The sequence below is a fragment of the Zootoca vivipara genome, chromosome 4, assembly GCF_963506605.1.
Source record: "Zootoca vivipara chromosome 4, rZooViv1.1, whole genome shotgun sequence".
NCBI classification, from domain to species: domain Eukaryota; kingdom Metazoa; phylum Chordata; class Lepidosauria; order Squamata; family Lacertidae; genus Zootoca; species Zootoca vivipara.
This window is the reverse complement of record NC_083279.1, coordinates 100,186,902-100,206,652: the sequence shown is the minus strand read 5'-3', so window position 1 is coordinate 100,206,652 and position 19,751 is coordinate 100,186,902. Positions and strand designations below refer to the sequence as shown.

Below are 19,751 nucleotides of genomic sequence, written 5' to 3'. Positions count from 1 at the left end.
TTTAATATGCTAGTTGTGATAATTTTATGTCCATTAAAATTGTCCATAGTTATATTTTGTTTCTAAAGTAACAAAATGACTTTCAATCTGCAAAAGAAAAAAGAAGTGCTAATGTAGCATTTTCTCAATTTTTCCGAAAATTTCCGTTTTTTTCCGGGGGGGGGATGGGTTTTTTCCCGAACTTCAAAATTTCCGGAAATTTTACATCTCTAGGCAGGAGATTAACAGGCAGCTTCCTGGTTGTTCACAAGGATATTTTGGATCAGCTATTCTCATTTCATAAAGCAGGAAAGCTTCCTTTGCTGGGATATCTTCTCTGCTTTGCCGAGAAAACCTCTCGCTAAACCCAGGAAGCTGGTTGTTAGCCCCCCACAAATGTGTGAGAATGAGAAAGTGGCCAGATGGATATGTTTTTTTTTTTTATATAATTTTATTTATTGCATTTATTGCAATACTTCTTTATTATGTTGTGCGTTTTTGTGTTTTGATATTGTAAAGCACCCTGTGATCCTCGGATAATAAATAATAATAAATAATGTGGCATTTATATCCCACCTGTTGGGTAGAGGTCAGACTGAGAGGCAGTGGATCTCCCCCCCCCCCCTGTAAATTTCATGGCTCAGCAGGGATTTAAACCCTGGTCTCCCAAGTCATAGTCCAACATTCCAACAACTACTCCGCCGCTGGCCCATTGACACTATACACCGAAAGCAGGTTTGAAACTGGCTTTGCCAATTTACTCGGGATCTCCAAGCAGCGTTCTCACAGAACCCTGGGAACCCACAGCCCAGCTTCCTTTTTTTTGCACCACTGGAACTGACCTTGGCATGGCATGTCCTGAGAGCTGCAACTTCCTGAAGGTCTCTTCGTACTGTGGCAGCTCCACGTAGGTGATGAGCCACTGTACCACCTCATCAACAGTCCAGTTGTACACTGAAAAAAGGTGGGAGAGGGCAAGTCAGTGGCTGAACCAACCAGCAGCCGGTCTTCAGGCCCCACCGTCTCAGCTCCCATCCCCAGACCTCCCATCTCTCTCCTGTCTCCTGTCACTGTCTGGCTCATCCATTGAGTTGTATTATGTTTCTGGTGCCACGGGATGCCCCCAAACCTCTCTGAACTAACAGGAACATAATTTCAGAAAATCCTGGCAAAGGCTGGACCTTTTGCAGGCTCTACAGTAAATCCTATAAGGGGCTAAAGGGACACAGGGAACAGGGGCAAAATAAAAATAAAAATCAGCGAATGTATGGAAGGATGTCAGACCAGGGCAGGGCACAGCGGGAAGAGTGTTGGATCAGGACCTGAGAGACCAGGCTTCAAATCCCTGCTCAGCCATAATCGCAGGCAATTTGCTAACTTGACAAAAAAGCTCAGTCTCACACCAAACCATGCAGTCATCTGTATGTCTGCTGAGAACAGCTGGACCAATAAACAGGCTTTCCCCCTTTTGTATTTTAGTATGGCAATGTCATTGGTCCACTTCTTTGGGCAAAATTAGAAGAAGCCCTTATTCCTCCTTCAAGGAGGAGGCAAGACTCAACATGACAAAAAACAGACTGCTCCTCTCCTCCTGCCCCTGACAGCTCAGGAGCGTCAAGAAGACACCCAAGAGAAGCAGATGTGGAAAGCTGCTGTGAACTGGGAAGGAGCAAGAGGGTGGTGGCAGAGAGAGACAGAGAGAAACGCAGTGTGGGCGGGTAAAGAAACTTAGGATGCAGCAGCTAAGCATCTGTCAACGCCCCCCCCCCCAAGGGAATATGGGATCTCTGCCTGAAGCCATGGGACTCTGGGGCTGCTCTCACCAACAGCAGGGAAAGAGTCAGGACCTCTGTGCAAGCTGTGCTTTTAGTTATTCATTTCTTGAAAATTTACATGCCGCTTGGTTGCAGTAAGCCTCAAAGCAGTTTACAAGAAGATAAAGCAATAAAACCAAGAAACATTTCCAACGTATGAAAGTTACAGATTAAAAATCCGCCTCAACTTTCTCAGCATCTGGCTGGGCTTGTTTTAAATAAGAACAGCGAAGGGGGCTGCTTGGTATCAATAGGCAGGGAGTTCCAAAGTGTAAGGGCTGCCACACTCAACGATCGAGCTCCTGCAAATGCGAGCTACAGGTCAGGACTACAGGACTACTATCACCATCGTGATTTATATCCCTCCTTTCCTAAAAAGAGCTTAAGGTGGTGTACACAGTTGTCCTTCCCGTTTTATCCTCAGAACAACCCTGTGAGGTGGGGCAGGCTGAGAGGGAGTGGCTGACCCAAGGTCACCCATGGAGCTTCATGGCTGAGCCACCATTTGAACCCTGGCCTCTCCCAGGTCCTCCTAGTCCAACACTCTCTAACACAACCACGCTGGCTCTCTTGAGAACTTCATCCAAAAGCAAATACTGAGGGGTCACAGCTATGGAGACCAGCATGGAAAGATAAAATACAGCTAAATTGAGGTCTCAATCATCAATAAAATGGAACCTGTTAAGTGGATGGCAGGGGGCACTCTCGACAGATGGCTTGTTCAAGTCTGTCCACATATAAATTGGGGTGTGCATGTGTAAGACAGAGCCAGGCAGGTGCCCATAACTGTACAGTGTATTTGTAGCTTATTTTTAAAAAAATTGCTGCAAGTCGAAAGCAAGAATGCCACAGTGGTTCTCACTTCTCTGGAGGAAGTTCATTAGGAAGTCTGAAGTGCAGAAAAAAAAACCCTTAAGAGCCTGAATCCGACAGATGTGTGGCATTTCAGTGTAAAAAAGTGGTTCCTTAAGTGTGTAGTGGGATTACCTGGGGGGCCATCAAGAGGCAATGGGGTGCTGGAGGTGTAAATGCCTTTGAAACACGCTGGAATCCCAGGATCAAGCTCATCAATGTTGTTGAATGAATTGAACTAAATAGCTTCAATTGGGTTTGAATGCATTTGCAATTAATTGTTACTCTTCTTAATTTTATTGTGTTTTTATCTTCCATAGAGGGTTGTGCAAACTGCTACCGGCACACACAGAGCCTCCCTTTCAGTGCAACATTACTCACTGCCCTTTCACAAATGCTCAGTTCTATGCCGGCAGTGGAGCAATTCCCCTCTGAGGAAAGATCTGGGACTCTGCAGAAAAGGCAAGGAAGAGGTGACATGCTTGAAGTTTACACCATTATGCACAGAAAGTAGATAGAGAAAAGCCTTTCTCCCTCTCTCACAGAGAGGGCATCCAATGAAGCTGAATGCTGGGGAAAAGCCCTTCCTCACGCAGCAGAGTTAAACTGTGGAACTCCCTCCCACAGGAAGCAGCGATGGCCACCAACTTGGATGGCTTAATGGGGCAGATTTGTGGAGGAGAGGGCTATCGATGGCTCCTAGCCAGGATGGCTCTGCTCTATCTCCACAGCTGGAGGCAGCAATGCTTCTGAATACCAGTTGCTGGAAACCACAGGAGGGGAGAAAGTGCTCTTCAGCATGCTGCACTAGATCTTGTCTCCAGCAGGGCTCTCCTTGCGTTCCTCTGCTCCGTTCAGCCCTACAGACTCCAGCGCTCACTCCGCCAAGCTCCTCGGAGGAGAGAAGAAGCCTGCAGCCGGCATGTGGGCAGAGGCACTGCAGCCAAGCCTCCCCTCTTTGTTCAGACAATTTTGAAGGCAGATGCAGGTGGGCGGGAAAGGAAGGAGCCTCAAACAGCCAGAGCCTGGCAGCAACCTGGGGTGGAAGGGCTTGGGTGGGTGGCTGGGTGTGGCTGGTCGCTTCTTGCTTGCTAGCTTAGTCGGGGGGGGGGGGGGCTGCCACAGACATTTAAATCCAGCCGGGGCTGGGCGTGTTGTGCAACATGATAGGAGTGACTTTAATAAGGCAAAATAACTGGTATGGGGGAAACTGCCCTCAGCTGAATAAGACTTGCACCTCAGAGTGCATGCAGAGAGAGACGGGGTGTAGCAGGGAGCATGTGAACGCCAGTCTCCTCTGACCAGAAGAGGTGGTTTAAAATGTTGAGACGGGGTGGCTGAACTTCCCTTCAAGGAGGAAGGTGACCTACCCATGTGAGAGACAAGCTTGTCCCTGTGCAACTACATACTTCCGTAAGCGTAATTGTATTTTATTGTTATTTTGTTATTGTTGTGTTCCTCTGCTTTAAAAAATGTTTTATTGTGTCCTTTCCCCTTTTCTTTCTTTCCTTACTTTCATAGAACCATAGAGTTGGAAGGGACCACGAGGGTCACCTGGTGCAGGGACATTTCACCCAATGAATCTTTGTTCAGATAAAACTAACGGCGGGCTGGGCCTTTTCGAAATGCAGGACCAGGCGGTGGACAATTGCTCTTCCTCAAACACAGTGGACCGCTCCACTGTCAAACAGCTCTTATTCTCAGGAAGTTCTTCCTAATCTCCTTCCTTGCAATTTGAATCTATACGTTTGGGTCCTACCCTCTGAAGCAGCAGAAAACCAACTTGCTCCGTGCTGATAAAAATTGACTGCTTTTCTACCAATGGTTACAGGTGAGGATATAAGAGCATCCCTTGCCCTCAGACAACACAGCACAGGAAAGCACAGAAGCTCCTGCGACTGTGCTGTTGGGCCCTGCCTCCCTCCTGAGAAGATGCCTTAAACGGCTCAGGACTGCAATACCTCAAGGACCGCCTCTTCCCATATGAACCTGAGATCATCTTCTGAGGCCCTCCTTCGTGGGCCTCCTCCTCAAGAGGTCCGGAGGGTGGCAACACGAGAACGGGCCTTCTTTGCAATGGCTCCCCTTCTGTGGAATGCTCTCCCCAGGGAAGTTCACCTGCCACCTTCATTATATACCTTTAGGCGCCAGGCAAAAACGTTCCTTTTTAACCAGGCCTTTGGTTGATCTTATTGACATCCAACGTCCTTTTAGAATGTGGCTTTGGGGGCGGGGGTATTGGGTTATTGCTTTTGGTTTGATTTTATATGTTGTGGTATTGTTGTGGACCGCCCTGAGACCTCCAGTATAGGGCGGTGAATAAGTTGAATAAATAATAATAATAATAATAAAATGCCTCCGCTCTGACTTGCAGCGGAGGGTCTAGCCAGCTTCACAACGAGGACAGGATCTGGCAGCAAAGCTCTCAGACTGCAAGCCGAACTTTTCTGCTGGGGGAAAAACCTGACAAGTACATGAAGATTAGAATGGGTAGCAGCCGGGGGAGATTAACAAGGCCATAAAGTGAGCAAGAAGTATCAGCATCAGGGAAGTGTTTGCTGAGTGTGGCAGGCAAAGGAGCTGAGGCCTTATCTGGAGGCACTCAACACCCTCTGCACGACTGTGGCACTTCTGGAGAGCAAAGAGCACTGCAAACCTTCTGCTCTCGCTGCTGCCTTGTCTAGGATGCCTCGGTACTGGAGAGCGGATACAACTCTGAAGAACACACCTGCAGGATCAGCCCAGTAGGCCATCTAGGCCAGCATCCTGCTCTCACAGTGGCCAACCAGATGCCTGTGAGAAACCCACAAGCAGGATTTGAGCACAAGATCCCTCTCCCCTCCTGCGGTTTCCAGAAACTGGTATTCAGAAGTATTTCAGCCTCTGATTGTGGAGGCAGAGCATAGCCAACCTGGCTAGCAGCCTTCAAAGGCCCTCTCTGCTCCCCCATGAATTTGCCTGATCCTCTTTTATGGCCATCCAAGTCGGTGGCCATCCCTGCCTCCTGTGGGAGGGAGTTCCACAGTTTGATTAGTTGCTGTGTGAAGGAGGACTTTCTTTTATCTGCCATGGATATTCCAACACTCAGCTTCCTTGAAGCATCCTGAGCCTCTCAGCAGGGCAGTGGAACAGGAGTGTGTGTCTCCTGAAATGCCTTAACCGTTTACATTCCCCATGCCCTGCAAATGAACATTTGTGGAAAACAAGGTTAAACATACAGGATTAAACACACTAGTATTTAATCCAGGCTCCTAATATTCCAAAATCGTCTCAGACGCGCCGTGGCCCTTCCCACTCACGCCCTTTGTCTTTCAAGCAGGGCCTCCTGTGACTCACTACTGAACCTCGCTCGTTCTTTATCGCCACAGGAAAGGAGGGCAGTGCGGGGAGGGGGGAGAGGGAAAGGGAAATTTCCCCCATTTATTATATTTTTTTATTTGCATATTATTTTCGCCTTGTTCTACTATGACGCAGGGGTCACAAATGCAAACTCGGTTTTTAAAAATGCAAAAGTTGAAACCGGTCAAGGACTGCCCTGGAGGAAGCCACAGGCCAGTTGAGAGAGGCTTTGCTGAAGGAGAAGGAAGTGGCTTGGCCAAGGTGAAAGAGGTTGCTAGAGAGAGCAGGAGAGGGAGGGAGGAGCAGAGAGGCAGAGTTTGAACATTGCTGGATCAGGCCAAAGCGGGGGAGCATCTAGTCCTGCATCTTGTTCCCAGAGTGGGAAACCTGCAAGCAGGATTCAAGCACATGAGCACCCTCCCTTCCTGTGGCTTCCTGCAACTGGTACCCTGTAGCCACTGATAGCCATCTCCTCCTCCACAAATTGGTTTGGTCTTCTTTTAAAGTCATCCTTGTTTGGTGGCCATCACTGCCTCCTGTGGGTGGGAGTTCCACAGTTTAACTCTGCACTGTGGGAAGGACTTTCTTCCCTCTGTCCTGAATCTTCCAACATTCAGCTTCATTGGATGCCCACGAGTTTGAATGCTATGAGGGAGGGAGCGAGGCTTTCCCCTCTATCTACTTTCTCCACGCCACAGATAATTGTATCAACATTTATCATGCAGCCTCTTACTAGCCTTTTCTCTGAACTCAAAAGCCCCAAAAGCTGCAGTCTTTCTTTGTAGGGGAGTTGCTCCACCCCCTTGATCATTTGGGCTTCTCTTTTCTGAACCTTTCCCAACTCTGCAGTCTCCTTTTTTGAGGTGAGGCAGCCAGAGCTGGACGCCAGCCTTACCTTCAGACGACTTCCAGGCCTTCCAAAGATCTTCCACGCTGATGTGCTTATCCTCTCCATGGAAGGTGCTGTGTTTGACCGTTGGGTCGTGGTAATTCAAGTCTTCCCTCAGGAACTGGAGGGGGGAAAACACAGCCCCAAGTCAACCAGTTGCACAAAGTCCCGTGCAAGAGATGCTCTCGTTTTAACAGTGACTGTAAGGGAAGCTAAAAGTTTGTTGGGTGTGGACAGGACAGATCCAGGTTCAGAAACAACAAAGAAACTGGTTTGGGGGCTGAGCTATTTCACAGGGCTGCAGAAGAGCATGGCTTTGCGTAAGATATTCAACTTCAAGTCCCGAAGGAACGGGGGAACCACACAGTAAGAGTCCCCGCCTGGATCAGGCCAACGGTCCAACTAGTCCAGCATCCTGTTCTCACAGTGGCCAACCAGAGGCCTGTGGGAAACCTGCAAGCAGGATCTGAGCACAAGAGCAGCACTTACACCTCTTGTGGCTTCCAGCCACTGCATTGCTGTCTCCCAATTCTGGAGGCAGAGCCTAGCCATCCTGGCTAGTAGCCATTGCTAGCCCTCGCCTCCATGAATCTGTCTAACCCTTTTTCAAAGCCACCTGGATTGGTGGCTCTCCTGTGGGAGAGAGTTCCACAGTTTGACTGCACGCTGCATGACGAAGGACTTCCTTTTGTCTGTCCTGATATGTCCTATTCACCCTGCTCCATGTAAAAAAAATCACCAGCTTGTTTCTCCTTTCGGCTTCCCATCAGTCCACAAGACCACCAGTTCCTCATCCCGGCTGCTAACCTTTCCTGGAAGCCTTTAAGAAGGGTTTTTTTAAAACACACACACACACACACAAAGACACTGAACTAATTGCCTCTTTTTGCATGCTTTTACTGACCCAGGTGGCGCTGGGTTAAACCACTGAGCCTAGGGCTTGCTGATCAGAAGGTCGGCGGTTTGAATCCCTATGACGGGGTGAGCTCCCGTTGCTTGGTCCCAGCTCCTGCCAACCTAGCAGTTCGAAAGCACGTCAAAATGCAAGTAGATAAATAGGAACTGCTACAGCGGGAAGGTAAACGGCGTTTCCATGTGCTGCTCTGGTTTGCCAGAAGTGGCTTCGCCATGCTGGCCACATGACCTGGAAGCTATACGCCGGCTCCCTCGGCCAATAATGCGAGATGAGCACGCAACCCCAGAGTCGGTCACGACTGGACCTAATGGTCAGGGGTCCCTTTACCTTTACCTTTACTGATGTCTATGCTCTCACTGTTGCTATGCAAACCTTGACTGAAGCACAGCTCTTCACCTGAGTGATGGGCCGGGATGTCCCCATTTGCAGTTCCTTAATGAGGCCACTGGCAGAAATGCAGCTTTGCTCACTAGAGCTGTCCTGCCCCCCCCCCAAAAAAATCACAAACGCCTTACTCTGCTACAGAGCTTTGCAGAGAAGCTAGAAAAGGAGAGGTGGCCTCTCAAACTGCTCCCATCGGAGATGAAAAGTAGCTGGTCTACTCTGTCCACGTGGAGGCACAAGCGTGCAAACACACACCTAGTGGACCTGGCTCAACAAGCGAGCAAGGCAGGCGACTCTGACCCTCCGAAGAAAAGCAAAGATAAGTCTGCCAAGAAGAGGAAATCCATTCGCCGTGCGCAAACTGCAAATTCATCTTTGCTGCCGGGAGGCTAAGAATAAACTGCAGCATCACGTTCCTAAGCCACATCCAGGACAAGCTGAATAGGCTGCATCTCTTTTTTCCTCCAAAGTTCTTAGCACCTGCCTGTTAAAAGGCTATTCTGAAACTCACAGCTTCGGAGATGTGTGCAAGGGCAAGCAAAGGTGGCTTCCCAAACTCAGCCCCGAGATCAGGGCTCTCGAGTGTCTCTTTGCAAAGCCACACCTGAGCCCTCTCAAGGTTAATCAACACGCGCCCCCCCTTCAACAGGCAGTCGACAGAAGAGCGGCACTTGCATTTCTCTGCTTAGAGGTCCAAAAAGGTCGGCAGATGGAATGTCTTCCTGGCTAGTCATATCCTTCACTGCCTGAGTCAACTGATTGATGCCCAGGGACTTTGGATTCAGGAAGGATATAGGCAAAAGTGGAATATATTACACACGTACACCCAGCCTCCATTCACTCTACATTCAGAACTGTCATGACTTATATCTTTTCCCTCTTTGTCTGCAGAGTCAGATACCAGTAGTATCTAAAATTCAAAGAAACTTCCTCTTCGGTTTACCCAGATGATATATTTTTAGACCAATTCTAAAGATATTACATTAATCCCCCTTCACATCATGCTGTTGTTTTGAATGAAAACCACAAATGTTTTTGGAAAGTTACATACATTTTACAACCACTGACTTCTGAGTCGTTAATAGTCGCCAATTCTACAAAATCTATTTCTACCCTGAACCAAACCACACCATGATTCATTAAATAATTCAAGATAATTAACCTGAAAGATTCCAAAGGATGGAAACTTTCCCACTCCTGAACAGCTTTTGTTGCTAGTGTTTTCCATCAGTGAAATCACTGTTCCTTGTTACAAGCTCCTATAGATATACCTCTTTTAATATGCAAAGGGGACCCAGGTGGCGCTGTGGGTTAAACCACAGAGTCTAGGGCTTGCTGATCAGAAGGTTGGCAGTTCGAATTCCTGCAACGGGGTGAGCTCCCGTTGCTCGGTCCCAGCTCCTGCCCACCTAGCAGTTCGAAAGCACATCAAAGTGCAAGTAGATAAATAGGGAACGCTCCGGCGGGAAGGTAAATGGGGTTTCCGTGTGCTGCTCTGGTTCGCCAGAAGCAGCTTTGTCATGCTGGCCACATGACCCGGAAGCTGTCTGCGGACAAACGCCGGCTCCCTCAGCCAGTAAAGCGAGATGAGCGCCGCAACCCCAGTCGGACACGACTGGACCTGATGGTCAGGAGCCCCTTTACCTTTACCTAATATGCAAAGGGCTTAACCCTAACCCTGGATTTCAGCTATAAATATAGAGCAGAGCATAAGCTTTTAAGCACACTTCACACTTTCAGCAAAAGGCCTCAGTAAACCAGTCACTTCCATATTTACAAGATATTCAAAAATGAAAAGGCGGTGTTGATAATGAGCCCAGGAAGATGGGAAACGAAATTAGTAAGAATGATAGAAAAATATTCATCTATGCCACCACAGCGGCGAGAGTGGTGTTAGCTCAAATGTGGAAAACAACAGAAATCCCAACAATAGATGAGTGGCAGGTTAAGTTAATGGAATATTCGGAGCTGGAAAGGATGACAGGACGAATAAGAGACCAAAAAGACCAAAAGGTATCAAAAGGACTGGAATAAATATGTGGAGTACTTAAAGGAATATTGTAAAAATGTGAAGACGCTGGTAGGACTAACATAAAAACTGCAACAAAAAAGAATAGATACCCATGTCTGTGAATAAGATAAAATGAAAAATATTAAGAGAAAGACAGGGGGGGAAAGGGGAAAGCACATAAAAATAAGAGAAGAAACTGGAAAACCAAGTGAGGGGAGGAAGGGAAGTTGGGTTTGGCAGAACATTAGTACGGATGAGAAGACTGTATTAGTATGATTATAGTTATATGAACTGTATAAAATAGAGGTTTGTATTAATATGATAACCGATGTTTATTAGAGGTGTATCTATGTAGCAAATGGTGGATTAAGGTTATTATGGACATATTTGTTTTGCATATGAGAAAATAATAAAAATTAATTTGGGGGGGAGAGATAATGAGCCCAGGAAAACACACCCCTTCCATCTGCAAGCCCCCCTTAAAAAACAAATGAATTCAGAATCCAGCTCAGTATCGGTGTGACCCTCCACCACACTGCATTAAGCAAATCCCGATGATCGAGAGGCTGAGTAAAACATCTAATGGGGGCCAAATCCTTTCCCAGCTGAGCCACAAATCCATGCATGGTGCAGATGCTGCTAGATGAGTAACAGAGGGAGCAAGGAAGACAGTGGAAAAGGCAGGCCAAAGAAGACGGAAGAGCAGCTAATTGCAAAGGAGAGGAAGGAAAGCCTTCCTGGAGCCAGAAAGTGTTGAAGCTGCAACTGCAGGACTCTAGAAGTGCCCAGTGGATCCCCCCCCTTCTCTCTCTCTCTCTCTCTGTGGCAGGCTGGCCAAGAGGCCCCTGACTGGGCAGAGTTTTGAAGCTGCACCGCCTGAAAAAGAGGGATTAAGAAAATCTGTGCAGTCCTGTGACATTCTCAGTGAGCCAAGCTCACGATTTGAAAACGAAATAAAATAAAGGAGGGTGGTGGTGAGGAGGAGGGCAGGGTGAACCTTCCCAAGATGTTCCAAGATCTCTGGAGATTATAAGCCACTGGGTGCAGCCAAACCAGGCAGGAATGCAATGATAGAGATATCCCCTCCTGCCCCCCCCCGCCCCACAGCCTGTGACCTCCACAGGGAACATGGCAATGTCATCTAGAGTGGCCAATGTGCACAGCTCAGAGCAGCCGTGATCTCCCCATGGGATGTAAGCAGGGGAACCAGCTGTTGCTCAGTATATTTAGCTCAGGAAGGAAAAGTGATCTCCCGGTCGGCCCTCCTTCAGCAGAGCCCCAGTGAAAACAGGCTTCCAAGGTCTCTTGGAAGAGGACACGGTCATAGAATCGTAGAACCGTAGTGATGGAAGGGACCCGGGGGGTCATCTAGTCCAACCCCCTACAATCCAAGAATCTCAGCTAAGGAATCCCTGGCAGAGGGACATACAACCTCTGCTTAAAAACCTCCAAGGAAGGAGAGCCCAGCACCTCTCGGGGGAGTCTGTTCCACTGCCGAACAGCTCTTCCTGTCTTCCTAACGCTTAGTCGGAATCTACTTTCTTGCCATTTGAATCCACTGGTTCAGGCTGCAACCTCTGGAGTGGCTGCAAACCAGCTTGCTGCATCTTCCATGGGGCAGGCCGTGAGATATTTGGAGACGGCTATCAGGTTACCTCTCAGGTGCAGCTTGGGCAGTTCTCCAGGAAGGAGCCAGGTGGGTCCTCTGCATTGAGCTAAGCCAAAATGCATTCATAGAATTGTAGAGTTGGAAGGGACCCCCAAGGGTCATCCAGTCCAACCCCCTGCAACTCAGGAATCACAACTAATGGCTGAGATCACTGGCATGTGGCAACATTAGAGGACAGAATGTTAATGGAGGCCTGCCTATCTACATGCCCAGCAGGGCTGGAAAATGACTTCTTTTAGCCACAAGTTTTAAGCCCCGAGGAAGCCAGGCACCTAGGATTCCGTCTCCCTCCCCAGGCTGTGGAAATGAAAGCACACCTCCACAGGCAGACACAAAGGCCCACTGCACATGCGACCGAGTAATCCCAGCAGCAGAAAAAGCCGGCAGCTGGCCATGTTTCAATGGTGAGGTAACAGGCTCTTTGTGGAGAATGGGCTGAGAAGCACAGCGCATGGCCTCTTCTCAAAATTCAGGGACAGCACTGCACACACATCAAGAGGTAGGGCAGACAGGGCCCAGCAAAAACAATACAAAAGGAAAGCGCAATGGGGAGCGAAGAGGAAAGCAAGCTTTCAAGCAGCATCACACACTTTGCAATTTTGGAAGGTCCTAATAAATAAACACTTAATTAGCAACCTTTAATTAATTAAAACATTTTGGTCAATTGATGGAGGGAAGAGATTGTTCCTGGCAACCTTGAAATTTTTTAAGATATTGTTTTTTACTGTTTTGTTGTTCATTTGGGGAGCAAATAAATAAATAAATAAATAAATAAATAAATAAATAAATAATGGTGATTGTAATTGATAATCATAATTCTCCCCTGGTTAATTGGAGCCACTGTGGCATAATCAGGCAGAATTGTGGAGACCCGAGTTCGAATCCTGCCTCAGCCATGAATCTCACTGGGAAAGCCTTGGGCCAGTTTCTACCTATTGTAACTGGGTTTTATTAAATAAAATATTTGCCAATGCTACGTGCATTTGGTATCCTGGGTGCAAGATGGAAAAGCACGATAAATAAATCTTTTAAAATAAATCAAATACGTGTGATGTCTTGTTGCCCCGCTGGGGAAATAAGTCATAAAACGGCTGATTTGGAATGTGTCATCATTCTTTGCTGCATCTTGGCCGACAAACAGTTTTGGCAAAGGCTGCTGCTGGCAACGTCCAAGGCAGCTTTGGGATAGGGAGGAATGGGGCTTTCAGTGGACCCCAAGCACCTCCAGTTTCAGAAATGGGGCGCTCACCCCGTGATTCGGAGGACAAAGCTGCTGCTAATGTTACAGCTTCTGAAGGCAGGCATCTTTCTACAGTTGCAAACCCAGAGCTGCCAATTCACTCGGCAGAAATGCTGGAGGAGAGAGAAATCCATTCAATTAAGTCGCCGGGCACCTCGAGAGCTACGCCTGCCTCTTCACAAAGCCCAGAAATAGGCTTCCAGTTGGAAGGGATTCCCCTTGGGGTTCAGGGGCGCTCCTTTTAACTGCAGTCCCTGCAGCCACCTCTGAACTCACAGCAAGCCCCTCTCCCCAGAGGAGAGCATCAAGAAATGCGAAGAGAAGCGCTCCCAGGGCTGTGGGTGGGCAAAGCTTTTGAGCAGCGCAGCTTAGCAAAACAAGAGAGCTGCTGAGCAAAAAATAACAACGGGAGAAAATATGCAGAGAGCTGATGAGCAAAAAGATGGGTGCGATATAAATGGGAAGGAAGGCCGGGTTCTGTCTCTGCTCCACCGCAGAGTGCTCTCAAGACTGGAGTCAGGAAGGAAGGCGCACTTCTAAGATTCCTGCCCCCAGCTTGAACAGGGACTTGCAGAAAACAGAGAATAAAGACTCCCTTCCGAGGAAAGCTAGGCTGGCTCCCTCCTTGCTGTCCTTCCCCTGGCAGTTTTATTTCAACAGGCCTTTAGGGACTAGCTGTTTTTTAAAGGAATTTTAACAAAGGTGTTTTTTTTATTATTATAGATTTTATTATCTGTATGTTTACAGGTTTGTTTCTATATTGCTTGAATTTATTACCGGTAGTGGTTACTTATATATTTAGCTTTTTGTATTTTATCTGTCTTGTTTTAATGTGTGTAAGCCGCCTTCGGCTCGCCTAAGAAAAATGTTTTCTGAGAATGCATTGCGTTTGGCTAGCAGGACCTGCTTGTGTGTATGTGAACATGCTCTGATTCAGCCTTGACTCACACAGCCTCAGCTCCACAGGAAAGAGATTACTGGAAAAACACAGCTTTCCCGTTCTGCACAGAACGCAACCTGACAGCATCACTTTTGCCTAATGAAAGAAAGGCCCCGAGTATTTCAGCTTAGTGGAATCAGAAGTCAGAGCCAAGAGCAATCAGGCTTACATGTTTAAGCATGTCCAAGTCAAGACGTTTCCCCTGGGAAACGGCCCTTCAAGCAGCAAAAGGAGGGATGAGAAAGTCCTAAATGCACTGGGAGGGGGGAGAGGAAGACTCAAAAGGCGCATCTCCCTTGAGAAGACGCTACACCTAGATGTAGGCTGTGAACACCCGCTGGGCAGGGCAGGGAAATCCCATGCTTCCAAAGACAACAGTTGAGATCCCCAGCTCTACAAAGAAAAGGGCTCAACTTTCACTGCACGCCTTGAAAGCAGTGCAGGGCCTGGCTCTTTCTGCAGCTCCAGATTAAAAATTAATGGTTTTCCCGCACAAATACCTATTTCCAGTGCCATTTTCTGGAAAAAGAGGTGTCGGAACTCACCATGAACACCTCCCTCATTCTCTTGGAATGGCAATGGCGCCCACCTGGCAGGTGCCGGAACTGAGTTCCAGCGAGTTCAGGCTGAAGAACAGCCCTTTCTATATCCGTTAAAAGAGCATCGGAAAGCAACTGCAGTAGTCCAGGCCTTAAGGGAAAAGAGGGGGAGGAAGGTTCTTAATCTGAGTTTTCAGAGATGTGGCTTGTTTCTTCAAGAGCTCTAGGGAGGATTTCTTTCTAAGCAGCTCTGCTCATGAGAAATCCTCCAAACATAGTTTGGAAAAGAAAAAGACACCCTTCAGGTAGTCGCTTTTCATTCTGCTAACTTGGCCAGGGCCTCACCAGCTCATAACAATTTTGGTGAAGCTGGCAGTGTGCTTAAAAATTGACACAGAAGTGCAGTGCCTCGCACTCAAACGTTAAACACATATAATTGGAATTAACGCCACTTACTGAGTGGAACTTCCAAGGGTGGTGCTTAGAAACCACAAGGCAAAAACTTACATATGGAAATGGGCAACGGATGCAAAATGCAGCTGCCCAAAGGCAACTCACCCATTAGAGGTGGAGGAGACGTATCTCTTTCAAGAAGCAGCTTCCGGTTTCCCCCTGGGAGCAATTAGCTTCCCTTTTAAACATCAGGAGTATGATGTTAGTGGTTAGAGAATTGAACCAGGACCTGGGACACCAGGGTTACTGACCTTGGAGTATTCAGAAACTCTTTTTAGCCCTCCATCTATTTTCTCGACACCGTGCAAAGGCCTCCTTTGCTCCTCTAAGCTTTTCATCTTATTTATTGCACATTAAATGGAAGAGCACCTGCAGCCATTTTCCCACGCCTCCTTTGACAATGTGTTGAAGTAAAGAAGCATCGTTTCGGAATAAAGCTTAAGAGAAGGAAGGTTAAGTAAGGGAAGCCCCCTGTGCTGCAGGAGGCAGGAATGTGCAGTTGGCTCTCAGGCTCAGCTTCTACACACACACACACACACACACACACACACACACACACACACACACAGGGCCTCCTCGTGCTCTCCATTTTCAAGACGAGCAGCAGGAGGACAAATGCCGCCTCTCAAAGAGTAGCTGGGCTACGACTGCCCTAAAGCTGGAGGGAGCAGGTGGAAGGATTCAGTAAGAAAGTCCCAGAGCTTAAAGGCGGCTTGGCATTTTCCATCTTCTTTTTGCTCCAAAAGACAAGCAGAGAGCGGCCCAACAGAAAGCTTCCCCTGTTTCTGTGTCTCATTCATCTCTAAGCGTATGGAATTGTTATGAGAGGGGCAGGAAGGGAGAGGAGGTTGTTGCCCTTTGCTGGTTTTAAACCAAGCCATCATCTCCCCCGTTTTTGCCAGGAACTTCTTGGCTAATTTGCAGGGGGTGTGGGGAGAGTATAGCAGTCAGAAGGGGGAGGCTGGGTGGTGGCAGGTGTCCTCTGGTGAGACTCAGAGAATTCCTAAAATGGTGGAGTTGGGAAGTACCTCTCAGGCTCATCTAGTCCAACCCCCCACATTGCATTGGGTTCTGGACTGACGGAGGTTTTGCTGAGCATAATCTTTGTATGGTTCGTAAGAGCAGCCTGCTGGATCAGGCCAATGGCTCATCTAGTCCAGCATCCTGTTCTCATTGCGGCCGACCAGATGCTCCAAAGAGAAATCCACAAGCAGGACCTGAGCACCAGAGCCCTCTCCCCTCCTGCGATTTCCAGCAACTGGGATTCAGAAGCATGGCTGCCTCCAGCTATGGAGACAGAGCACAGCCCCCCCCCCCCCGGCTAGTACCCAATTATAGCCCTCTCCTCCTCCCTTAATTCGCATAGTCCTCTTTTAAAGCCACCTAGGTTGCTGGCCATTACTGCTTCCTGTGGTACAGGTGGAGGTGGCCAAGAGCTTCAGTCTAATGTCAGCTTCCCCAACCTGGTGCCCTCCAGATGGTCAGGCTGGCTAGGGCCGATGGGAGTTGTAGTCCAAGACACCTCCTGCCCAAGATGACTGTGTCACCTCTTGCTGGATTTATTAAATTTGCATATGGCTCTTCATCCAAAGACCACAGGGCACTTTACAATGTAAGAGTTTAGATTTTAGATGCCGGGTCCCCCCAAACATATGTACAGTAAGTGGAGTGGGAAGGTCAGGAGAGGGACCGGAGACTGAGAGAGTGGGGTGCCTTTTGCTGTGCCCTCACCTCGTCGCTCTCCTCCACGTCGACATCGCCATTGGCATCGTCATCCATCTGCTTGTGGATGTTGAGGACGGCCTCGAAGCTGAGCTGCTCATCTTCGTTTTGGCACAAGGCCTGGTCGATGCGGCAGAATTCTGTGGGGAGGGAGGATAAAAACAAAAAGGGTTAAGTCACGCCCCAACAGGTGGCATTTTGCCTTGCCATTTCTTCAGACAGGTGGGAGGGGAAATGATATTGGCCTTTGGAGACAATTGAGCACAATTGGGCTTCGTTTCTGGATGAAGAGTGGTGTGTCAATCTAGCCGGGACATGTGACAGCCCGATAGCTAACCTCTAATCCAGGGGTCAGCAAACTTTTTCAGCAGGGGGTCAGTCCACTGTCCCTCAGACCTTGTGGGAGGCCAGACTAGATTTTTGGGGGGAGGGGAAATGAATGAATTCCTATGCCCCTCAAACAACCCAGATATGCATTTTTTTAAAAAGCACACATTCTACTCATGTAGATTCCCAGACCGTCTGCGGGCTGGATTTAGAAGGCGATTGGGCCGGATCTGGCCCCCGGGCCTTAGTTTGCCTACCCATGATCTAATCCAGTGCATAAGGCCCAATTCCCCCCTTGACAGTCACTTGGGACACAGCCTTTCAATCGGTGGGAGAAACAGGAAGAAGAATGCTTGCTCCATCAAGCTGTGTTGGAGGCCCCACTCCACCAGACACCTCCTCATAGCTGTCAACTTCCGGATTGGAAAATAAGGGATCAGCGGCGGCGTGGCATCGGAAGTTGCTTCTGCACATGTCCAGACATGCGCAGAAGCGACTTCCGGTGCCAGCTCTGCCCGATTTCCGGTGCCCAGACATGGGCAAAGCGGCATCGGAAATCAGTTCTGCGCATGTCCAGACATGCGCAGAAGTGACCTCCAGTGCTGGGCTGCCCATGTCCGCATGTACGGGCACCAGAAATCGCTTCTGCACATGCCCAGGCATGCACAGAGGCAATTTCCGGCAGCACTCGGCAAGTGAGCTAGCAGCCAGCTGGGAGCCAGGACATTTACGGGGTATTTTACAATCTGGGGTTGCAGCAGGAAATGGATTTAAATTCGGGGCTTTCCCACCAAACACGGGAGGGTTGACAGCTATGCACCTCCTGCCCCCAAACTGGGCCAGATGGTCATTATTGGAACAACAGAAGTTGGTGCCCAAGTTTTTATTTTCCTCTTCCCTCCCTGTCCCCTTTCCGTTGTCTGTCATGGTTTTTCCAGGCTGTAAGTCTGTGGATAGGGACGGTCTTGCTGTATATAAGCCGTTCTGGAAATGCTACATGATTTCACTTTGGAGCAGCAGTTTCCTGCATTCCTGCAAAAGACAAGTGTTCCTAACCAAACGGGCTGGGTGTGGAGGGGTTGAGGGAATCCTTTTTTACTCCAGAAGGTAGCAAGGAAATTGCTTTAAATGCAGTTTTTTTCCTTGGTTCATTCATATGATTTTGTACAAGCTGCTCTTCACTGTCCTCACGATCCCAGAACAGGGAACAACATTAAATACAATAAAACAATATTTCGTTTAAATACAACTTAAAACAAAACAAGAAAAGACAGTACTTTACTAAAATGCTTGGATGAATAACCACATTTTTAGCTGGCAACAAAACTTCATAAATGTTGATGCCCCTTACACCTAGGAGGGGAAGGCATAGGAGCTGCTGGTATGCACTGGAGCATCGGTTTCCAGACATTTTGGGGTCACCGCCTGCTTGGTTCCACAAACTCATGTCCACTGCCCCTCCCCTATAAAAAGCATTGTTCAGAAGTGTGGTTTGCACAACCCACAAGGAAAGATAACAGCACAATAAAATTCAAAGCAATGACCATTAATTGCACAGTTCTCCACAATCCAATTAAAACTACCAGTATTTAGTTTAATTAATTCAACAAAGCTGATGAGCTTGATCCAGTGGTTTCAGCGCTATTGAGTTCGAAGCAAGTCAAACCGTTACACAGATTAGGGAAAACCTCCAGTGGCTGTAATTCAAGCAAGAGAACGCATTTTGGTGCCGAATTTTGCACCAGACGGCAGCCACGGAAACCTCCAGACCGCCTGCTCAAAGGCCGGAAAAGCCTTGCCCTCATTATAGGGACATCACACACCTTGTGCAGACAGACAAGAATGTAAAAGACCTGTCAAGAACTCAAAAATGGGGTCAAGGAAAGAGCAAAGGGGATAGCCCTTACGCGAAAGGTGAACAATGACACTAAGCCTCTTGACAGCACCAACAACAGAGGATTGTGTATTTCTGGCATTCCCAGACCACCATCACCCCACCTGCCCTCAAATCCAATATCAAGGTGTCTAATCACTACAGATCTAAACAAGGGAGCTCTCCTCAGGTTTCAAACGTGGACTTCTCCTGCCCTGCCCTGCTCCCTCCGTGCATCGCTTAAATGTGTGCCGCTGAATATGTGCTGTTGGGTCGCAAGCCAGGAGCAAAGGATTCACGAAGAAGGGGGAACCGGCAGGCTGCGATATGGAGCAAGTTTCAAAAGCTAAAGGAGGCCTGATGAGTCAGAGGACTGCAGAGAGCGGTAACTTTCTCCAAGCGCAGGTGTCTGCCCAGGACATGCTCAGCCGGCTGACACACACACATCACAGCCCCAGAGGATTTGCTCATGCTTTGCTTGGAATTGCAGGTGTCTATATAAAAGCAGTGGGTGGGTGGGGAGCCAGGAAGGAGGGGGGGGGGAGTTGGGTGCACTGTCAAGAAAACAGCAGAGCAAGCTTGTTTTCTGCTGCTCCAGAGGAGAGGACCTGACCAATGGATTCAAAGGACAAGAAAGGAGATTCCAGCTAAACATTTAGAAACTTTCTGATTGTAAAAGCTGATCGAGCATGGAACGGGCTCTCTTGGAAAGTGGTGGGCTTTCCTTTTGATGACTCTCCCAGCCCTCCAGCCACTGGTACAGCTCAAGGGAGCAAGTTCCAATCCCAGTTCCCTGCAATGTGC

At 48.3% G+C, this 19,751-nt stretch overlaps 1 protein-coding gene across 9 annotated transcripts in view; it reads right to left on the bottom strand.

Annotated features, from left to right (window-relative positions):
• The window catches only part of STIM1 (stromal interaction molecule 1), a 101,717-nt gene that overhangs the window by 39,537 nt on the left and 42,429 nt on the right, over positions 1-19,751 (bottom strand). For all 9 annotated transcript variants that reach the window (XM_060274121.1, XM_060274123.1, XM_035116405.2 and 6 more), the window contains 3 exons: positions 16,757-16,887; positions 6,880-6,994; positions 822-933 (listed from right to left, as the gene is read on the bottom strand). In XM_060274121.1, coding sequence (XP_060130104.1) covers positions 822-933; positions 6,880-6,994; positions 16,757-16,887 — 358 coding nt within the window. The remainder of the gene's footprint in view (positions 1-821; positions 934-6,879; positions 6,995-16,756; positions 16,888-19,751) is intronic.